Source organism: Harmonia axyridis, chromosome X (genome assembly GCF_914767665.1).
Source record: "Harmonia axyridis chromosome X, icHarAxyr1.1, whole genome shotgun sequence".
Classification (NCBI taxonomy): domain Eukaryota; kingdom Metazoa; phylum Arthropoda; class Insecta; order Coleoptera; family Coccinellidae; genus Harmonia; species Harmonia axyridis.
Window position 1 is genome coordinate 8,071,228 of NC_059508.1, and position 25,221 is coordinate 8,096,448.

The 25,221-nt window shown below is 34.8% G+C and overlaps 1 protein-coding gene across 3 annotated transcripts in view; it reads left to right on the plus strand.

Annotated features, from left to right (window-relative positions):
- LOC123685865 (hemicentin-1-like) overlaps window positions 1-25,221 on the plus strand; it is a 318,649-nt gene that overhangs the window by 241,682 nt on the left and 51,746 nt on the right. For all 3 annotated transcript variants that reach the window (XM_045625724.1, XM_045625726.1, XM_045625723.1), the window contains exon 2: window positions 9,669-9,874. In XM_045625724.1, coding sequence (XP_045481680.1) covers window positions 9,669-9,874 — 206 coding nt within the window. The remainder of the gene's footprint in view (window positions 1-9,668; window positions 9,875-25,221) is intronic.

Sequence of the window (25,221 nt, forward strand, 5' to 3'; positions counted from 1 at the left end):
CATCAATTTGTAGTTTCAATGGCATTGAATGGTAATTCTGATAAATAAAAGAATCCAATTATCATTGATCTGTCCGCGAATTCGTGTTCTGTGGTCATTAGGAATAATATCTGAAACCGTTACATCTATTAGATCGAACAATATAAAACTGATTTCTTGTATTTATTCCATAATACGAGGAATAATGCGGCTTATCGTATTTTATTATGTTCATACATTTGTAAGCAGTAAAATTTCAATAAAGGGAGTAATTGTAACTAATCTATTCAAATTGAGGTAACATTCATTTACGTATTCCTGACAGGTCGCTGAAGAATTTAATCGACGAATATCCATTCTGATATTAAATCGATTTCTCGAATCACCTTATCGCTAAGATTTCTATTAGATTATTTGAATAACAATAGAAAGTATATGTGTGTTGCAAACAGAATACGTCAGATAAGCTCGAAGTTTACCTATACTGATCCAAATAATAATAATAACCTTATTCACAATAGTAATAACATCTTCATCCATCAGAAAAACAATGGTAAATAAAATGAATATTTTCATCCAAAAAATATCTAACATGTGAAGAGATGATCAAAAGTTACTCAAAAACTATCCAAGTGAACTCACACAGTAAAAATAGATAAATAATATAACCTCTACAATAAAACATATTTGAACAAAGATAAATAGTAGTAAGAGAGAAGTTTATATGCTGCAATAAAGATACCTTACAAATAAAAAGCCTACAACAAGGCGAGAAATGAGAGAGAATCTACAATGAAGCAAATAACGAAACAAAATATTCTATTTACTCACATATTATAATATTGATATAAATGACAAGATTAAAAGGTTATAATATATATATTGATGAAGCAAAAGGTGAAAAAGAGTTTGTAGAACTTGGTCAAAAATTTGTGACCATAAAGGTGATGGATAACTGAGGCTTTTTTGTGCCACAGATTGTAATACAGTTGTCAATTATGAGATCAAAGGATTCGATGTCGATTCAAATCTCAAACCTCATGAAATTAGCAACCCGAGGGTGAAATTTGTTGGGCACTTCAATAACCTCTCGAATAGCTTCTGGCTGAGAACACTCTGAACCGATAATGATGCCCTTTCAAATATCTGAGCCCGACTTTTCGCATACGACGAAAAGGTGGCGACCCTTTTTCGTACTAGAGAATAAAGCAGTCCGACGTTTTTCAATCCAATTTGAATATCAGGGTCAGTTGAAATTTAATATCACGGAAATCAGACTAGAAAATTCCGACTATTGAATTAATATAGCAGAAACGTTATTTTATATTCAATGTCAGGTGAAGTAACGCAACCTTGGTATACCATAATTAAATGACGGGTGGAATTTATAACGGTTTCAACAAGAAAAAAGAGCCCAACTCTATCATAACGAATGAATTTGAATATTTGTCGCAATACGGCTTGATATTCATTAGTTAGTGGTTTGAAACATTCAAATACGTTATTGCTTTTAACGATGGTCCCCGGAGGGAAAAAGGAAAAAGAGAATGAATAATTGGGGTCTTAGTTCATTCACGGAAAGCCAGAATAAAGGAATGATTAATTTTCGGAATATAAAATGATAATAACCCATCATACGGATCATTATTCAGCCAGTTTTCAAATATATCCAGCCTTAAAAATATAAAGCGAGCAAACAATTTTATTCTATGAATAATTCAGATATTCGACATCGCATTCTTTTCAAAAAGTATTGAGATGGGACTGGCAGGATTGTCATATGTTGTTCTACCTAGGTCCCAATCTCGTGAACATACAATAATAACTTCAGCATACATGTAGGATCCAGTTACTTATTGTTTCCCTGTAAATAATTGTGATGGTCAACCGGATGCTTGGAGACCTATTAGTTTCTTTTAGTGTCGAGGGCATGACAGTTTCAATTGATTTACAGGGAACGAATCATTATTGTACATAATGTAAAAAGTATGTGTTATTCTTCGAGGTGTCGAAGATATGTCAAGAGTTGTAAATCTTGAAGATATTTATTGGGGGGTTGATAAGGTTCGAAGACAACACGGTCGTGCCAGATGGTTACATCTGTTTTCTCGGGTTCTAGTCCTTCTAGAATATTCGATTTCCAGGAACCCGCGAAGATCTTTGGGGGCGGTACGGCAAAAGCTTTTATTGGACTAGGAGATGGTGCTTTTCCCTAAGGGTGTGGCCAAGACGAAAGAAGGGATATTCGAGACAGGGTAGTTCCAATCGGCAGATAGCACAGTTAAGATTAAACCGAAGACGGGTACAGACGGTACAGTTTAACTGAAGTCTGAGACGGGAGACAGAACAAGTTCGGTCGGTCAACTTAAGACGTACGACGTAAAGACGGTTAGCGGACTAGATTAAGACGAGTCGCGAACAAATCAAAGACGAGACGACCGAAAACTTGAAGTACGACGAAGACGTTATAATCCAAGACGTTTCGAGTAATTAAAACTAGTGTTAAAGACGAAATTCAGTACCGTACTGAGAAACTTGTAATTAAGACGTAATTAGGATCTTCTCAATACTGAGTTTGTACTGTATAATTGTGACTTTGTAAATAGATGTAAATAATTCAAAAGAGTTCAATTATTACAAATCCAACAAAGTCACGGAGAAAAAGACGAAAGGCCAGGTACTCGAATCATACCTCTAGACGATCGATTAACCAAGCCTACATACATACGAGTGAAATAGGTATTGGTTCTTCAGCAATGAATTTAACAAATATCCATCATGTGAAGATATAACTAACTCACACTGATATTTGAACTTGACCTATATTGCAGTATATTAATGACAATTAGATATTAATAACGTTTATCAATGATTCATTAATTTCCTAACGTATCATGATCATTAGCAACAATTGTGCTACTTCAAATCCTATGCTACCTATGCATTCAATTTCATTGCAGGTACAATTTCAAACTATGCTAATCAGTTAATTGACCACTATTCATTACATAAGTGAGGTGGAATATCTAACTCTAATAGATACCTTTACATCAATAATAGTGATTACAAACTCAATAAGTAATTTCGATTCAATCCCAATGAAATCTACCTGATGTGTTCATGTTGGTGAACTAAGCCTTTATGAAATTGACATTCAAAAACAAGCAAGCGATAACTGATGAAGATGACATAAGAATGACAGGAACCCGAAGGTTGAAATCCATCAATACAGATGGGGTAATAATAATAATCAGATACACGAAGCTACGAAGTGATTAATTCGCGTCATAATGAATATTTATTTCTGACAACAAAGTGCTACGTTATATTTCATACTCTTCAGCATACATATGGGCATGTTTGTGATGTGACATATTATTGTTAATTATAAAGCCATTTCAACTGTAATCAATAATTGTGGTGGACAGAATACACTTTCAAGTGAAGTTTGTTCCACTAGTGATGGAGGAATGACGCCATTCAACATCCTCCATGGTACAGGTTGTCCTAAGTTCGATGCTCACTGAAAGCATCTCGAAAATTATAAGACTTAGAGAAAAAATCTCCAAAGTTCTTTTTTCGAAGTAATAAGATATCAGAAAGCAGATTATAGAAATCTCGATTCGCTTTCGAGATACAGGTCGTTTCTGAAATATGACTGTTTCAAATATTTCGATATATCTTCGTTTCTGTTCGAGATATTCAAAAAATTCTAACACGTTTTTTTCAATATTTTTCATGGTTTATATGATACTCATAACAAATCATAGGAATTAATTATCTTGATGTTTTTTGAATGGGACTCCCTATATTTTTCAACGCAGTTTTTCGATCGCAGAATTGTCGAATAGTATTCCATTATCAGTTTTTAAAAATGTCATCAGTTTCGAAGATAGTGAGTTTTCCGAGTTGATTTTTATGGGACGCCCTATATATCAATATTCTTATTTATTTGGATATTTACTTCATTTTGTTTTAATTGGAATTGGAATTCAGTCATATAGGCTGTTCCATTTAAAAAACACCAGCACTCCTCTGTATCTCTGAATCGATAATTCATTTTTGATTAAAAAATGATAACACCCTTTATATGACAAAATTACAATATCATTAACGTTTAATGGGTCTACTTGATGAAGGATATTCAACATAAATATCAAAAAATTGACAACTTTGTGTCTATTCCTTCACAATAATATATTTTTATGATATACCATAATAGTACATTTTAAATCAAGTTGCAGAATGGGCTTCTATTCCTACACTAATGCGAAATTCAAACGCATGAGTGTTGGAATTGCCTTCTGCAACGAGTATTAGACAATATTTTCTCTATTTCAGTCAAGTTCTGTGGAATATTGTCGAAATTCAATGAAAAATTCAGATTATACATCCTAGGGACTTTTGTATTTCATCTTGGCAATTGGTGTGACTATTACGAAATTTGAATTTGACAAAACAATGAAGTAAAAAAACTCAATATCTCTGAAACGGATTTTCGACAAATCTATGGAAAAATAGCGTCGAAAAATATAAGGTGTCCCATTTAAGAAATACCAACTTTGCTCTATATCTCCTAAATGGTAATAATCTTAACCGATTATCATATAAACTATTATTATTATTGATAGAAACGTGTCATTTTTCATAAACGCCCTAAGTCGAGAACGAATCAAGATATCTGTGATCTGCTTTCTGATACCTCATTATTTCGAAAAAAAATTCGGGGTCATTGAAGATTTTTTATTTAAGGCTTATAATTCTCCAGATGCTTTCAGTGAGCATTGAATTTGGGACATCCTGTACAACGCGGAGATTTCTTCGAGAGGTTGAGAGAGAATGATATTGATGTCGAAAATTGTCGTTAAAATTGAATACCCTCAACAACAGCTGAATAAACTTTTTCGTAATTTCAGGAGTTTTGAAAAAGGAAGAACTTATGAGGTACTCCTCACGTAATCGAAGTATTGTAACAAATAAATGTTGTAGAATTCATATTCGTCAGTTCTTCGAATATTTTACCCACACGATATACCTATTGGTTAAATCAGAATTTCATTTCGAATCAATGGAAGCGTAGAAAATTCGCGTAAAGATTCCAAATAACAACTTATTTTTGTGCAAACACCTTTATATATTCCGCATGCAGGTATGATTTTCGAAATCAATGAAACGCAAGAAATTCTATTTTATTATACAGTCGAACGGAGCGACCCTGAAAGCGTTCCAACATTCGTCTCTCCTCTAGTTTACATGAGCCAAACTGTAAACACCACTCCTGAAGGAAAAATGCTGGATTTATGGGAAATCAAGTTCCTCGTAGTCATTTTCAATTTATCGTATGGCTCGGTTTTCCTAAAGTGCAAGGATATTTTGAACGATAACCCATTTCTGTTGCCAACATTCTCCTTGGTCTGTTAATAAATCATGGTGTATTCAGTGGAGCACGTTTAAATACGTCCCATTTAGAAGATCGGGGGTAGAAGAGAAGAGAAAAGAAATATTTGGAAATACTGCACATAATGTGCCTCCTATATGTGTTCACAATTTAGCAATCTAAACTGAGTTATGATCTATATTCAGGGAAATGTATCCAACATCTGCGCTTATATTTGGGACAATACTACGACGGGTCGGATCAAAATTTATAAGCTACAATAGATTTTTATCTTCGGATGGAAAAGAACAACTTCTCCAGTTTCAGCCATTCGAGCCAATCATTTCTTCTGAAGTATACGATTTCTCGAATAACTTTCACAATAACTAGAATTGAAATTAAGAAGAAAAGTTTTTACTTCATTGATGACTTCTATCGACGAAAACTCCTGGAACTCTCTAAAAGTTTCTAATTACAGTGTTAGCAGCCTTTAATTGATTTACGTACAACGAGAAAACGCTTCAGATCAAGGAGATGAAAATACAAACGAATAATATTGGGTGATATTCATAGACTACAAGAGGAGTGCCAAATTCTAGTAAAAACATCTTGAAATCAACAGCAATATTGAAGGTATATAAGAATTAATGAAAATACAATGACGTGAAAATTATAGACCTACATAGGAATTGATATATTTCTTGACCTTTCTACATGTATACTGATTGCAACGAATATTCTATTTATATTTCCTTCTGAGTACATTATATTAATGGGAATATCGAACACAAATTGCCTTATGTTCGTAAAACTTGGAGGTCGTCTATGAACAAGACGAACATTCCAATTCAATAAATACATGGACAACTTCTATATTGAAAAAGAAACAGAATAGGGAGACCGGTTGTCTAGGAACTTTGTCTGAATGATTTACGAAGTAATCTGCAAGGAATTAGATTGGGAAACAGTGGGACAAACAAGAACAAATCGAAAGAAAATAATTCTTGTGTGGGTTACATCTGCAAGACATAATTGCGGATGCGGAGAAGACCGGGTTACAAGAAACGGGATTCGGGCATGGTTACTTTCGAGAATCTCAATAAACCATAGGTCGAATTGTTTTTGTTTCAATTTGATTGAATTGTTCAGTTTCAAGGGGGTCTCATCAATTCCAGATTTTTCACAACAAAAACTTCTTTTAGTGATTATCCCATCAAAATATACATAAAGGAGATAGTTTTCAATTATCGAAAAAAAAAATGAAAATCCATCAGCAATACAGTGGACAAAAATTTAGAACAGATTTGGACATATAATACAGTTTTTTTGATTGATATTTTGAAAAATCTTTCGAATAATGGAGAGTTAATAATACCAGAAATATTAATTTATTATGAGAAATATATTTCTTCTTTTTCATAACGAGGACAAGCCCAAAAATATTTGAGCTTTGTAGAGAATATCATAGCATAACTTCAATTTTCGAATTACCCATCATATTCAAACTTCGAACTTGAGACCTTTCAGATTCATGGAACTCGAAAATACGTTCAATATTAGGTAGAATTCACAATATCCAATACTGTGGACAACGTGGGAAATATTAAGGACATTAAAACGAATATATCTTCCAAAAAATGAACCCAGCGCATCCGCCAATTTGTAATTAATGTCCAAACTGTTATGTTATGACACTTTCAACTACTCAAGAATTCTTTGTGCTGGAAATTAACTCCATATATGAGGTATTCTGAATTTAAATTCCATAAAATTTAGAACAGCTGAAACATGCAGCGTTCATTGAAATCACAATTATTCTTGTGTAAATTCAGTTGAATATTGAATATACTTTCTGTTTTTACTAACCAAATTGGATATTGACAATTTTGGATTATATCGTGTAACCGCGCAGTTTCTAACTTATTTCATCTTCAAATACTGTCTGAAATCAGGAAATCAGGTCCTCTAGGAATTCAGCTTAATGATCAGAAACACTACAAAAACAATATTGAGCGTTATATCATTCCATTGTCGTCTTATAATATCCCCAACTGACGTTAAATCCTATATTCATTTGATATATAACCTATCGAATATTGTCTCCAGAGTAGAAACGATGCGGTAGAATTCGACTTCCAATAAATTCCCATCGAAGTTCGATAATGTAAATTTGCCAGAATCCTTCGGTCCCCCTGTGTATTGCCAGCTAAGATTCACAGCCAGATGAATTTAAAGTTCATCGATCGCAACTGATTCGAATGAGGTATGATTGGAATTTAACGGGTGAAATATAGAGGACACCCTTGGGAAATGAGTCTCCAAAGAAAAAATGGAAAAGCATTCACGATACTGAATGGAAGTTTCTCTCCATCCGGAATAATGAACTTCGATAAAAAGATAATTGTTGATTTGAGTATTCCTTCATCGAAGATATTTGATCTGGATTTCTATAGATATGTTTCATTGGAATAGAATATTCAATATCTTTTCGCAGAAACCCTTATGTATTCCGATTGAATTTTCACGAGAAGAAGTTTATCAGTATTTTCATTAATGATATGGAACCTCAACTGAAATATTTGTTGTTGATTATAAGAAGTCACTCAATTTCTAACATTTTTTTTTAACATTTCTTCGTCAATTCTAAGATAGGTTGTCAGCTCTCTAAAATTTCTATTCAATATCTTTGTTTCCAGATGACTATAAAGTTTAAGTTTATTAGAGCTTTATTTTTTATTTCATAGTTTCTTCGTGGAATACATAAATTCGTCATAATGAAATTTCAAAACAGCAACATATAGATTGGTAGTAGATATTTTCCGGAGATGCAAAGCAGAACAAGTAACCACAAATCAAATCAATAACCTCAACTCTCGACGATCAGTCTAATAAGTTATGATAGAAATTACCATTTCCAAAAATTTCGTGATAGGTATCCTTCTCGAAATTCAAGGAACGATGAATAAAATCCAGCTTCAGTCGGTTACAGTATCAGAGGGGTTCAACGAATCCAAAGCCAAGTTACATGCATCAAACGTCTAATCGAGAAACTCTGATTGTCATCTGGGAACTTTGGGAGCTCTGATGTGGACATATAATACGCAAATTTCACATGAACAATGTTGCCATTTGATCAGATTAATTACTCAGCTCTTATGTAATTCTACAACCGTGTTCTAGGGCTTGACGTTGATATCTTGCTCAACTTCTGATTATAAACCTGCAAGGCATTACGAACTCATATCTGTTGGTTTCCTATGGATCCAGACCGTCTAATTGCCTCCAGTGTTTCTTTCTCAGAAGTAGTATGTTATAGTTCCGATCGTTCATAGATATTCCTATAATTATTATGGAACAAATTAGCAGCGAACTGCAGAATATTCTCTCATTAATATTTCGAATGCTTATAAGTCGCTTCTATAGAAAACTGGCACAACTTAAAATCTCAATTTTTGTGTTATTAGATATTCTCTACTAAGCTTGAATTTTTTGCGAGCTGAGGACTGATTATACAGAAAATGATGGTAAATAAAAAACTGAACTTACCTGATAGAGTATTTTAATCTAAATGGCTTTCTGTTATAACTGTTACATCAATTCAGAGAGTAAGAATATCAATAAAAAACTGAAAAAATGTAAATATTCCACTATTATGTCGATTAGGTTATTCTCAATATACTTAGCGTCTAGCGTCTTCATATTTTCGAAACAGAAGAACGTTGAAATGTTTTATTGAGTTTTTTTTATTGATATCTTGAAAAAAATTTCGAATAATGGACACTTAATAATACCAGAAATATTAATTCATTATGAGAAATATATATCCTTTTTTTCATAACGAGGTCAGGCCCAAAAATATTTGAGCTTTGTAGAGAATATCATACCATAACATAACCCCAATTTTCAGATTTCAAATTACCCGTCCAATTCTTCAAAACTTCGAACTTGAGACGCCCTCTAGATTTATGGAACTCGAAAATACATTCAATATTACGTAGATTTCAAAATATCCCACACTTTCGACAACGAGGGACATATTAAGGACATTAAAACGAATATATCTTCCAAAAAACATGAACCCACCGCATCCGCCAATTTGTAACTATCTTCCAAACTATATCTTAGAAAACGAAGTTGGAAGTTATGTTATAACACTTCCAACTACTCAAGAATTCTTTGTGCTAGAAATTAACTCCATATTTGAGGTATTCTAAATTGAAATTCCACAAAATCCAATGTATATTTCCAATTATCGTATGATATATTTTTGCATTTCTCAGGAAACTATTTCAATCGAAGAATTTTGTTTCAGTATGGCCTGCAAAAGGAGGAATGTCAAATTCTGAAAGGAACATGAACGCTATCCCAGAAGTTGGCACTGTTGGTACGATAGCAGCTCCGATACCCTCGAATCGCTTCGAACCGTATTTTGACGCCCTCGTTCCCCAAAATGTAACAGCCCTGGTGGGAAAATCAGCATACTTGACATGCAGAGTCAGGAACCTCGGCAACAAAACGGTAAGATATCACACGAAGAATGTCGAATACTTTTTTTAATCGTATTGTTCCAACGTTATTGGTTTCCAGCGAAATAAGAGTTTCCCATTATTTTCCACATACGAGATCTTAATTTCAAAAGCTATTTTGAATTTGATATATACGCATCAGGATCATTCAGTCGTGAAAAAAGAACTAACATTGAGAAATGATTGCAGAATTCAAAGTAATCCAGGAAAACATACTAACTGACAAAGAAAACGCAACCCCTGTTTAAATTCATTTTTTTTTGGTAAAAACATAAATAGTATAGCAATGAGTGAATGATTAAATTTGGAGAAAAAAAACGTGAATGTTTTTTCATGTAAACAATTTTTGTTACTTAAATATTGTAGTCGATCCAAAGTCGATGTTTAGTTGTTGTAAGCGGAATTTATCGCCAGCTAAGCGAATTTGAAAGCGATCGAAATAATGTTCTACAGGAGGTGGAGTTTTCATTTCGAAAAATTGCTAACAGAAATCCAACTACTGTTATGAGATGTTGTCAAGCGTGGTTTGATAATACCCAAAATCGAAGAAGAGTAGGCACCGTACGTCGAAGTGGCATAAATGAAGACGTCTAAAACTTATTAGAGACTGATTTGCGACAACTCGATCTTTGGCTGCTGAGTGGTTAGGAGAACGAGGCCAACCTGTAACTGTCCACAAGGTTTACCGCCGGATTAGGTCTTTTGGACTGCAGCATTATCGACCCCATCTTGTGTTACCTCTGACGGTTGAGCATCGCCGGCAACTATTACAGTGGCGCAAAGAACATCAACATTGGAATGTGGAATAGCATCAGGTCGTCTTTTCTGCCGAATCTCGATTCTCCTTGGGTGCACATGATGGCCGAAGCAGGGTTAGATGACAACGCAGAACAATACGTGAACCTCAGTTTGATGTTGAGCGTCACGTACAGTACACCGGACTGTAGGCGTTATGGTATGAGGTGCTATTGCACATGCAAGTAGGTCACCTCTAGTCTTCATTCGAGGTAACGTGACAGCGCTGCGTCACCTTCAAGAAATAGTGGAGACTAATGTTCTTCCTCACCTTAAACGGCTCGAGTATCCAATATTTCAGCAAGATCATGCCCGACCTCATATTGCCATGAACTTTTTCGAAGCGACCCATGTAATCTTTCGCCATGCCGGCCCAGATCCCCCGATCTTTCGCCCATAGAGCATATTTGGGACATCATGGGAAATTTAGCCCAGTCATCACAAACTTTGGCGGCTTTGAGACAAGAAGTGCAGGTAGCTTGGGACTGTATCCCTAAAGAAGAAATAGACCATATTATTGCATCAATGGGGAGACGTGTTGTGGAATATATAGATAATCGCGGTGGACAAACCATTTTATAACGTAGAATAACACTTGCTCTTCAAGTATTTTTCAATGTTTAAGATAAATAAGTCGTGTTTTGCAAGAATATGTTCTGTCGCTCATTCACTTCAAACAACAGTGTCCACATAGAGTTTTTCCTAAGCAAAATACATATAAAAAGAGTAATTTCCCCATGAAATTTATTGGGAACTTCTATGTTTCTCTATCATCCACTTAGGAAATACTGAATTATTGATGAATCTGAAAATATGTTTGAAATTCATTTCAAATATTTGAGGAAGAACTAGAAATACCAAAAAATATGGAAATACTGATTACCTCTATCAATATTTCATCGAGGTACACATTCAAAATCAATACAAGCTCACTAAAAACAGCGTCCATAAATATTAACAAATGTTCGATGCTGAGTAAATTTTTCCCGCATTTGCATTAAGGATTTCCCTGAGTGGCACTCAACAAGAAGTTGAATAACTGTCCCGGAAGTATAATTTGCTGTTGAATATTCAGGATTTTCTCCACCAACTCTCGAAACATTCAAATTAAGTGGGAGTTCGCCAAGATCATTCTACAGACTGAATGTTGTTCACTCGAATGTAGCCAGTATTATTCGAAGCAGACAACTTCGAACGACTGCACATTTCGAACTTCTTTCTGTGACACTTTGAAAAAAACATGTGAAGAGAGAATAAAAATGGACTTTAGAATGTCTGAAAGTGTGTTGTGGATTCCTAAAAAAGATCGAATCAATGATTTTTCATAATCGGAATGAGACGTTTTGGAATAACACCACATTCTCTATATCACTGTAAGCTCTGTGGAGAGAATGAATAATCGTATTTTTTCAGTTGATATAATACAGTACAATATTTTATATATCACCAAGAAAAAAAAACAAATCAACTTAAACCTATGTCGTTTGAGAGAAAATGTTGACAAGAACTTTCACATTCATATGATTTCAAATGGCTTTCATCTACCTCACTAGAAAGATTGCAGCTTCCGTTGCGGTTATTTCATACACAAAAGACGCGCCCAACGGCAAAAGTCGTCATTTCCAATACAATGATGCACTTTATGTTTTCCCATAGCATACATTTCTGCCATCATATAACGTATTTTATATCAAATACCAGTTTAAAGCTGTGTCAGGAACAAATATTCCATCACAAAGAACCAACGCATTATTATGTTGGGTCGACTAACTCTTTCATTTTTCAAGGATTCATTTTAATTGAATTATTCATTTTCATACCAATTCGAAGTTATTCTTTCAGCAGTTATTTATACGAAATGAAAAGAGATCGTTAAAACAATAAGTTGTGTACCTATTGAAAAAATAAGGAGAAGATTTGTCGAATAACAGACCCAAATCTGTCAATATGAAAAACTCAATTAAGATTGTGCATATGAACAAAAGGCAAACGTAACTTACAAGCATAAAAAAACTTAAAAAGCGCATATTGATGAGGCTTCATATATCAACAGAAACACCACTGACCAGAATAAAATTTGTGATTTCCAAAAGCAGAAAACAACATAGCAGGTTGAATTCCAATGTGGCACAATCGATTTCCCATGTATGCGGAAAACAAATAATACAACAGAGAATAAATACATATTTTCCAAGTCTATCTATGTATCGATTTGGTCAGCCAATACTATGTTTCAGCAATCCAGCTGTCAGAAAATATTGCAGATCATTGGAATGTCTATTATTTCCGCTATATCCTCATAGTATTTCATCAAAACTCGAAAAATATATTCGATCGTTATTTCATTTCAAATGAAAAATCCTCATAGGAACAAATCAATGAAACAAATTATTTTCTTTGATTTTATCATTTTGAAATGCCCACAAATGTTCCAATTCGAAGTAAAATATATAAAACTGAAGTAAAAATAATATTTTTCAATGAACACATTGAAAACTAACTCAAGTTACAAATTCAAACTGTATTTTCTGTTAGAAATCTCTCAGTTGTGGATTGGATATTGTTATGTTATATTTTGAATTTTTTTCTCCAAAAATCATCTCACATCATCTTCATTGTTTTTACAACAAAAAAGTGATATCCATCTACAATTTTCATGTAAACTTGAAAGTACAGGTTCCCACATATCTTGAATTTTCATGAGAAATGTTTATAAATTTCGTCTGAAATGTTTATTTTATCTAATGCAAGTTTGATAAACATGGATAGAAAATACGAAAGCTACATGAAAGAGAATTTGAAATATCGTTTACCGACCTTGTCTGATCTCCACATTCTATTAACCTCATTCATCATTGGCTTCTGAACAACATTAGTACTTCATAAAAATGCGGAAACTTCTTGACTCCATCAAAACATGTCCTCAGTCAGATCTTTTTCCATAACGATTCAGAAAACTGGGGCAATTGCTTTATTCGGTAGGGGGAAGGAAAGATAGGATGCTGTAGACTACCAAATTTCTACATGAATAGGAAGAATTCTCCAATTTGAACAGGACGTATCCGATATAATAACGATTTTTTTTCTAGAAAATAGGATGAAATATTTCTCTTCGAGTATGTATTCTGAGGACCAACGAAATACCCGTCGAGTAGGAAGTGAATTATATCCAGCAAATTGAGGGGAGAAACCGGAGTATTGGGAACCTGACCTATATGAACGCATATGGTGTTTGATATCTCGAAACATTGGATAGAAAATGTTGGTGTTCTTACATCACATCTCACTGGAAATTTCATTTCAGTATATATGTATTATTCATATGCTGGGTTGACTCAAAACTAGATAATGACATCAAAATAAAGTCATGGATTGAGCAAGCAACACAAAATTTAATTAAGCTCAAGAATATCCTAACCAATTAAAAGTTAAACATCGACCTACGCCTAAGACTCACAAAATGTTACGTCTGATTTATATTACTGTAATGAATAGAATTGTGGACTATAAAAACTGTTAGCATGAATCGTATAGAAGCATTCGAAATGGGGACATATCTAAGAATTCTGAAAATTTCATGGACATTATACTCTACTAATGAAGCTGTTTTAAGAAAAATACACAAAGGTAGGGAACTGCTCCACGCAATGAAAATGAGAAAGACCGCTAAGCTTGGCCACGTTCTAAGAAATAACAAGTATTGCCTATTATAGCTGATAATGCAAGGAAAAATAAAAGGTAGACATAGAATAATGAATGCGAAATATCGTGAACTGGACAGGCTTAAGCTTTGAGGACCTTATTAGAGCTGCTACAGATCGAGAGAATTTTAATGACGTGACCGCTAACCTCCGATGACGGAGAAGGCACTAACAAAAGAAGATTTATATGTGAAATATCCTTATTTTCGAAGAACTCATTATTTCATTTCCAGGATTTTAAGATTCAAGAAATTTCAGGTTTCTACAGGGTGGCCACTTTTTCAATGGGATTGTATTGGTAACTTTTAAACCATAAGAGTTAGAAGGTCGGTCAAATGGAGAAAAAGTTGCATGCAAAGAAGCATTATCAAGCAGTTCGAACAAATCGAGATTATCAGGGCCGGTTATTGAGATATCATAAGAAAAGTAAATTTTGTCATTTTGATTTTTCTTTTTTTCCCACTTTATTTCAAATATTATCAAAAAATGTTACAGGAATTTTTTATTCGACAGTAAATTGTTCTCAATTTGAAGTAATCAGATTTTATATTTAACGTTTCGTGCTCTCTGGGCCACCCTCAACCTCAGTTTTTTCAATACGGACCTGTATATTTTATGACACTTTTCGAAATAACTTTTAACGCCGAATTCAACGATATATCATACAATGTCATTCAAAGTTGATTTTCAGGTGATTTTGATCCTTATCCAATTTTCTTTGGGTCGGATCTGTAGTGAATGCAATTTATCAAAAACTGCTGTTAATAAAATAGTCAAGAGACGCGAATACAATGATTTCAAATTTGAATACCAAGCCTTGCAAAACTTATATCGTTATGATATCAAAATAAAGTTCGATTCTGTAATTTGTATCAACGGAACAAATGACAAATCCAACAATAGTGATTTCTCGCGAGATTGAGAATGTATTGGAAGATATTCAAGAAGACGAAATAAGCAAATGTATAAGAAGTATGGGTTCCAGAACCGTTAAGTGCATTTTACAAAATGGTGGACATTTCGAACACTTACTTCATTCATATTCATTTACTTTCGAATAATCATTCGATTGTTCTTTCATTAAATGATAATTCGTTTAATCATTCTGAATTGAAATATGTAAATAATTATTACTTGTTGTTTGATTTGATTCTGATATGTTCCATTTAGTTCAAGATGAGTAAGATGATTTTCTCATCGAAATGTATTACATGTTGTTGATTAAACTGAAGGTACCTAAATGTAATCAAATCCGACCCAAAGAAATTTAGATAAGGGTCAAAATCACCTGAAAATCAACTTTGAATGACATTGTATGATATATCGTTGAATTCAGCGTTAAAAGTTATTTCGAAAAGTGTTATAAAATATACAGGTCCGTATTGAAAAAACTGAGGTTGAGGGTGGCCCAGAGAGCACGAAACGTTGGATACGAAATCTGATTACGTCAAATTGAGAACAATTTAATGTCGAATAAAAAATTCCTGTAACATTTTTTGATAATATTTGAAATGAAGTGGGAAAAAAAGAAAAATCAAAATGACAGAATTTACTTTTCTTATGATATCTCAATAAGCGGCCCTGATAATCTGGATTTGTTTGAACTGCTTGATAATGCTTCTATGCATGCAACTTTTTCTCCATTTGACCGACCTTCTAACTCTTATAGTTTAAAAGTTACCAATACAATCCCATTGAAAAAGTGGCCACCCTGTATACCCAACGAAACAGAGGTTGACTTATTAAATATCTTTAACTGTAACCGTAAAGTTCCTTTTCAATGTTCATTAATTTTTCGATGAATGTTGGTCTACATTGTATCAGTTGCACATTACTGTCCAACTGCATTAAAAACCTCACATGTCCAAATAAATGAAAATCACAATAATTATTAGAGAGCAGGTACTCAACATTAAACAGAATATTAGGCCAATTGAAAAGTCCTCGGTCTGATGCACAGATGGCGGTGCTATCATTAAATCCATATGATTTTTAGTTAGTGCCAACCTTCAAACGATACGTGTCAAAATTTGACAGCAGTTCGGCCATTAGTTTGTGAGATATTGCGTTGTGAGTGTAGCTACTTCTGTTATTTGAAAAAAGGTGAAAAAAAGACAATTTCGTGTGCTGATGAAATATTGCTTTTTGAAGGGAAAAAATACGGTTGAAGCAAAATCTTGGCTTGATGAAGAGTTTCCGGGGTCTGCACCAGGAAAACCAACCATTATTGATTGATATGCTGAGTTTAAACGTAGTGAAATGAGCACCGAAGACAGCGAATGCAGTGGACGCCCAAAAGAGGATGTCACCGACGAAAAAATCAAAAAAGTTCACAAAATAATTTTGAATGACTGTAATGTGAAGATGATCGAAACAGCATACATTGTGAAGATATCATCTGAACATGTACATCATATCATTCACGAATATTTGTACATGAGAAATCTGTGTGCGAAATGGGTGCCGCGCGAGCTCACAATCGATCAAAAGTAACAACGTGTTAATGATTCTGAGCAGTGTTTGAAACTGTTTAAGTGCAATAAACCTGAATTTTTGCGTCGATATGTGACAAAAGATCCATCATTCCACTCTGGAGTCCAATCGACAGTCAGCTGAGTGGACTGCACACGATGAACCGAATCTTAAGCGAGGAAAAATACAACAATCAGCTGGCAAGGTTATGGCATCAGTATTCTGGGATGCGCAAGGTATAATATTCATTGATTACATCCAGAAGGCCAGACCATCAACGGCGATCATTATATAGCCTAATTGGATCGTTCAAAGGATGAAATCGTTAAAAATCGGCCCCATTTGAAGAAAAAAACGGTGCTGTTTCATCAAGACAATGCGTCGTGTCACAAATCAATGACAACAATGGCAAAATTGGATGAATAGGGCTTCGAATTGCTTTTGTATCCACCGTATTCGCCAGATCTGGCCCCAGCAACTTTTTTCTATTCTCAGACCTCACAAGAATACTCGCTGGAAAGAAATTTAGCGCCATTGAAGAAGTGATCGCCGAAACTGAGGCCTATTTCGAAGCGGAAGGCAAATCGTACTACAAAAATGGCATCGAAAAGTTGGAAGATCGCTATAATCGCTGTATAGCCCTCGAAGGCAGCTATGTTGAATAATAAAATCGAATTTTGCCAAAAAAATATATTTTACTATGGGTAGACCGGCGACTTTTCGATTGGCCTGTTATAGTAATATATTGTTTTGTCTTCAAGGGTGCAAAGTTACAAGTTTCGTTCATATCTCAAAAAAAAATACGGTGTAGTTTCGGAGATCCCATCATTAGAGATTTTATTTGAAGCACCCTGTATAAGCCAAATATCAAATATACACTTCAGGGATAATGTTCGTTAATTAATTCACCAGAAACGAATAATTCATCTTGCTTTAATAAGTGACTATTACCTATACCCATAGTTAATTTCGGAACACGTATCTGAATACAGTTTGAAATGACGAAATAAAAAAATAACGTTCATCGATTCGGTCGAAATATTCAGTGCGTTCCCACCTCGATCATATCAGATATGAACAGCCTACATCACCTCGTTATTCGTGCCATGAACTCTAGGATAGGAATAGGATAAAAATTGAGGACCCTGTTGACATGCCTCATCTATACGAACCCAACGCTATTTTCCCCTCAGACCTTCGTGATATTTGGGTCATTGTGTTTGGATTCACGTTAACCATTCTGGGTTCAACGATAATCTGTTGGTCAATGTATCCCATACGTGATCAATTTAGCAACACGATATCCTCGACTTGATGTTCTAGGTGGATTTACGATGTTGTGGGCGATCTCAGACCCTCAACATCCTAAATGGTCGCACGATATGATAACAATGAGTCTAGATACCAAACAAAGAGCCTCAGAACGGTTTAGAGGCTCTGCATAGATCCGATATCATCAGGTACACGTTTGAACTTGAGTCATTGCCGGAAATATTTGAAATTCTTCGGACTACACGATTTGGAATTAGGTGGCAAAAACATAAGTACATTATTATTTTCAAAACTTTCTGCGATAGATGTTTTAATCGACAGAGCATGTTTTTCCCATTCCAATCAAATCATACCAATTTTGCGACAAATTGATTGATTCGTTTTGTGAACTGAGCGTTAGTAACTCAAGCTGCCACTTAAGTAAATTCTATAGGCAATTTATCTTCTGAAGAAGCTAACTTTTATGGCAAAAAGCCAAATAAAGTATGAGTAATCTTATAATGGTTTCTTATTTCTACATGCATATATAAAATTTACGTAGTACTTTGTATTCTATATACCAGTATGAATGGATATTTTCATTATGGCATAGGTATACTAAAATCAAAAGTGAAAAAATAACTTGAAACCTTCATAGTATCCAATTAAGCAGTCTGCTTCTTTTGTCCAACATACGTATTATTTTCTCGGATTCCTGTTATATTAAGCAATATTACGATGATCATTCATCAACGCAAGTCAGTCGTTCATCTCACATGTTGCTTTTGAAGGTAATTTTTAATCACTTCGAGATTGAAAAACTGATTTCTAGGATAGGTCTTATATTAATGCTAAAAGCTTGGAAATTTTTTTCATTATTACAGATATTGGAATACGTAAACATGTATTATAGTGTAGGTGTAATGTTGATACCCAGTAATTTATGCTGATGGTCAGGAATGTTACCTTGTCAGTTCAAGAAGTTTGAATGTGACGGGTGTTTTTTTAGAGCTATAGAACATTAAATTGCAAGAAAACAACGATGGATTATTCGATTGACATAAAATTTTATTTATCCGCAGATAATCTTGTGGCATTACATTTTAAATATGATATCTGACATATGACCGCCACGGCTGGCTCGGATGTAGTCCAATCTGGACGTCCAATTGTCGATGACTTTTGCCAACATTTGTGGCCGTATATCGGCAATAACACGGCGAATGTTGTCTTTCAAATGGTCAAGGTTTTGTGGCATATCCGCATAGACCAATGACTTTACATAGCCCCATAGAAAGTAGTCTAGCGGTGTTAAATCACAAGATCTTGGAGGCCAATTCACAGGTCCAAAACGTGAAATTAGGCGGTCACCAAACGTGTCTTTGAATAAATCGATTGTGGCACGAGCTGTGTGACATGATGCGCCGTCTTGTTGGAACCACAGCTCCTGGACATCATGGTTGTTCAATTCAGGAATGAAAAAGTTAGTAATCATGCCTCTATACCGATCACCATTGACTGTAACCTTCTGGCCATCATCGTTTTTGAAGAAGTACGGACCAATGATTCCACCAGCCCATAAAGCGCACCAAACAATCAGTTTTTCTGGATGTAACAGTGTTTCGACATACACTTGAGAATTAGCTTCACAGTTTTGTTTGTTGACCTAGCCATTCAACCAGAACTGCGCTTCATCGCTAAACAAAATAAAATGGACGTAGTGCGCCATACGTATTCCGTACAGAACCATTATTTTCGAAATAAAATTGCACTATTTGCAAGCGTTGTTCAGGCGTGAGTCTATTCATGATGAATTGCCAAGCCAAACTGAGAATAAATCACTTGACAGCTGTTAAATCGGTCGCCATCTTGAACAGTAATGCCAACTTAAAGTTATATACCTCGAAAAAAAACACCCGTTATCTTTCAGAACATTCAATAAAGAACAATTTTAAAACAATACTGAAAAGCCAACCTATTGTCATCGAAAGCAAGATCATTCTTATGTACTTCTACTCTGAAAGTTATCATAACTTCAGATAGTATTTAATAATAATATTCACATCCAAAATACACAGAAACAAAAATTAACAAGATATAAATTATTGATCGCTATTTTAAAAACAGAAATGTTCTCGAAGATGATTTCTCGGAAGAAAATTCCTTGTTTGAGAATAATCGAGTGCTAGCGTATAACTGTTTTATGATCATTGCTATTATGGTTTTTGGTATATGAAAACATATCAAGCATTTAGTCCCAAACAGAAGGAGCGATAAAAACAACACTCCACAAAATCATTGCACCTGCTATATATTGTTTCGACATCCATAATTTCTTATATGTACACGAGGAGCCAAAAAAAAATATCTCTTCTGAGCCTCGTCCGATTATTCATTGGTATCACAGAAAATTGACCTCTGATCCTGGTATCATATTAAATGCTCATTGAAATTTGCTGATTTCAGATGGATGTTTTCAAAACTGAGGATTTGGCGACTATTTAAAATCCACTCGACTTTTTGTATTGTATCTTCAATACACATTGTGTCTTTTCAGTCAAAAAAGTCCTTAACCAATACAACGCAACTTGTCAGCCTTCGACAAATCGGAAAATATATAATACCTACACAAGCAAGGCTTAGGTTTGTCCAATGCGTTCTGCGGAAAAACGGAAGTCATATTGCCGAGAACTCAGCATACCATGAATTTCCTAGAACATATCAACCCTTATTGTATAAATGCGGACTTAAAGAATATCAGAGTGGGTAAAACTTTCCTGTTGCCATGGTTCGAATACTACTTCACTGGTAATTGACTTCGAATACCTCAACATCCCAAGCAAACAATCCGATATTTTCTGTAGTGTAATCCTTCCAAGGGCTGATTATTTAGGAGAAGTTCACACTCAACAGGCTTTGAGATACCGAGCGCTGTCTGAATCTTTGTTGATCTAAGGTGCACCACATTCCGTGAATCAACCAACATGGCCAGTATGGTCAGACAGTGTGAGCATTGAGCCCTTAATGAGTTATTTGCCATGTAAATAGAATTATTCCGCATATTCAGATCTTGATGTACCCAATAGATTTGAGGAATCCTAATTATTGGCAATGGTATATTTCAATTACAGCGTTTTGGTTTTCATAATGGTAAATATACTGTCACTTAAAATAGATAGCTGATATTAACCATCTCCAACTCCTGAGAAAGCATCGTATGCAAAACGTCACTATTTGATTATGGTGAATGACGAAAGTTTGGAATTTTCTGTCACGAAAGATTATTCAATTCTTTTCTAAACCAATACTCGTTGAATATCCTCAATGAGTATACATAAACTATTTCTGATTTAATGTTGATGTAAACATAAGTTTACTAACTGACCAACAAACTGCAATACCCAGAAGGAGCAGATTAAATTTCAATTTTTTTTGGTAGTGAATGATTGAATTCGGAGAAAGAATCGTGATGATTTTTTCATGTTAACAATTTTTGTTACTTAATTATTGTAGTCGTGTTTTGCAAGTTTTTTAAATTTTACAACAAACCGGACAGTAGGCATTATGGTATAGGGTGCTAATGCAAATGCAATGACTTTTTTCGAGGGAACATGACAGCGCTGCATTACCTTCTAGAAAAATTGGAGCCATATGTTCTCCTTTACCTTAACCGGCTCGAGAATCCAATATTTCACCAAGATAATGCCCTATCTCATGTTGCCAGATTCAGTTTAAACTTTTTCGAAGCGACTAATGTGAATATTTTGCCATGGCCGCCCAGATTCCCCGATCTTTCGCCCATAGAGCATGTTTCGGACATCATGGGTAGAAGGCTTGGAAATTTATCCCAGCCCCCACTGACTTTGGCGACTCTGAGACATGGAGTACAGGTAGCATGGGATAATATCCCTCAAGAAAAATAAACCACCTATTGCATCAATGTCGACACTTTTTGGGGAATGTATAGATAATCACGGTTGACAAAAACATTATTAACAAAAAGAAATGTGTCATTTACTCCTTGCTATACCATCTATGTTTTACCAAAAAAAATTTAAACAGCTTCTCCTGGGTGTTTCAGTTTCTTTATCAGTTAGTATATATATTTGTAGAATATCATTCAGAGAGAGTTCAGTAGATGTCATTATAAATTCGCAAGATATCAATAACGTATCTTGCCTGAATGTAAAATTAGTTATTCAGTAATTAGCCCACTTCGATCCTGTCATGAGAATGTGCCTCATGTCACTCAGCATGTACGATAAGAATAGGTGATTCTGTCAGTCCCATACAGTTTTGGCTAATGTAAATTGACACATCATATATTATTACATCATCTCGTAAATATAGCTTCAATTTGTGATAATAGATATTGTTATTGACGACTAGTGGTTTCAGAGGACGTTTGATGTATTGGCGACAACTCTCGATTTGACATCTTTAAAGTTTTGGTGCTGGGTCACAAGTTTTCACCAACGAGCCATGTTCTAGCAGAGTGGCAGATTATATTTGTTACTACAACCAGTTTTTAAATATTCATTTAATTCACATGTTTAGTGTATAGAAAAAATGAATGAAAAAAGTTCTTGAACTTAGCATGCTGCTAATACATTTCGATAGGTTTTTTTTCAGTCGCCATTGCTGATTTTTTTAAAGGAACAAATAAAAACCACGTTTTCGATCTAATCAGACCAAGAACTCGTTTTATGCGATGCCTCTATCTAAACAAAAAACAACAAGGGTTGAATCAACATTTCTTCATCAATCAAGTCGACGAATTTCGCACAGACATTGCGAAGACGAATTGCGAAATTACATCTCTAGATGTGGCAGGGAGATCGATTATATGAAACTGTTCTCATGGCTAGAACACGCCATTACGGCCTACCATAGTGAAATTTAACAATTCGTTAATGTGGCAGGAAAGGAAATAGTTGGCGACCGAGAAACCGCACACCCGTTCCTGGAACATAAAAATTATATCCACGCGCTGATGATGTCTCTTCTCGCTCAGAACGCCAATCGAGCGTTTACGAGAAAATGTAATGCTCTTTCGTGGAAAATGAAAAAAAAAAGGATATTATTTCCACATCGTTTTCACATCATTGCGCAATTTTTTATTGAAGTTTAATGTAGCTTCTCCATTCTCAACCAACTCAGATGTTTGAGAAGTGTTACAATTTTTTATCTCCAAATGCCTTACCGTTTTTCTTCTGGAATGAGTCTTCTCTTTTTTATGCAGTTATGATTGATCATTCTTCAGAGTATTTAAGGGCTTTTTATCTCATTTCGAACAGGTTGAAGAGAGAATTAGATGAATTGGCATTTTTGGACGATGTTTAAAAACGTAGACTTTGAGATAACCGCACAAATAAAAACTGATGGGGCTCAAATTTGAATCTCTTGAAGGCCACTGAATCTGCTCATTCTAGGATATCTTCTGACCAGGGAATAGCGCTAATAATGACCTTTTTGTTGGTGTAAAAACTGTCATGACCATACTAATCACATTTTGGAACCTTTCTGTGACAGTACCGGTGAAAGCTCACAATGACGGAATAGCTGTCATCTTCTTCGTCTTTCTTTTGTTTATAAAAAATAATTAGTCTTGTTTGTAACTGCTTTTCAACCTTGTTCTTGTAAATTTAATCTTAGTTTCGAAGCTTTTAGGTGATCTTCCAGGAGGTGTTTTCGAGTTGGGTTTTTGGTCTTTAGCTCATTTTGTCCATCTGCTCTCACTTATCCTGTCTACGTGATCTCTTCGACATTGTCTTCCCATTCTACCAAACCGCACCACATCCTGGTACCTGGAGTTCATCTCTTATGGTCTCTCTTCTAATTTGATCTCTTAGTGCACCCCCATAATGCTCTTGTTTCTGCAGCATATGTTAATACCGGTCACACCACTGTCTTATGTATGCTCTGACTTCACTCTCGGTGATTGTTCCTCCATGTTTTGATGTCTTGCATTGATGTTTCTCTGATAAGGTCTATGTGACTAGTTATTTCTACAGCCAAATACTTTGAACTTTGCTGAATGGGTTTGTCGTTTGATGTTTACAACTGATTATCTCTCGGTATATGAACATGGATTTTGTTTTTTCCACTAATATTTACATACTATATTTCTCGAGTTCTCGACTGTTGTTTGAAATTAGTAGAGCTTTCTGCCAACAAAATTGCAACACCTTGCATTTCTTCAGATGGTGTCGCCGTCCTCTTCATAAATATTAGTTCAAATAATGCTTTTGGACGAGACAGCTCAGCAAACTGTTTCTAAAAGAGTCTTTGATGAAGTTAAACCAAGTCTGCTCACTCCGTGGTAGTTGCAGAATATCCCCACTCAATAGAAGGCACGACAAAAAAAATCAGTATTCCCATTCGACCACAGTGTAATGAAAACTACACTATCTACTCCTCCTTGGGGGACCAATCGCAACACTCATTATTCGCCCATTTTTCCACCATAATTTCTTCAAATGAAGAACTTATCTTGTCGCACCCTGTATTTTTACACATATATTGGTCATTTTCTGATAGATATTTAGAATTCTTTTCACCTCCTTATACTCTTCTGATGGAAAATAGAGCCTTCTTTTGGGACAACGACCTACACTGATAATCAAGAAATGTTCTCAAGTCTTATTATTCATTCTGTGGTAGATGTGAAAATGTCCTAATCGTTCTTTTCGTGAGCTAAGTCATCCGGAACCTTCTGAAAATGGTCGAATGTTCAATTTAAGACGTGAGATTCAATCAAATCCTCTTCGCAGCAAATCCTTTCTTATTTCGTCTTGAGTTCCTGACCTCAAACAACCCTTAGCGAAATCAAAATATCCCATATCATCGAAAACTCCATGGACAAAGCTAACACGTACCAGTTTGACATCCCTTTCAATCTATTGCGAAATGGGAAATCAGGTGGAAACGTGAGATGGACAAGTTTATGACCTGGTTCAATTTTTTTTTGTCGAACGAAGACAATAAGTTGGGAGAAAGTGAGTTGAATGTCTGAATCGTAAGAGTTGGGGATTCTGTATGGCAAACTTTCGTGCCAACGTTATGTATTTCCAAGAGAGTTCTGCCTAAGAATTCAGTGATGTAGAGAATTTCCTAAGTA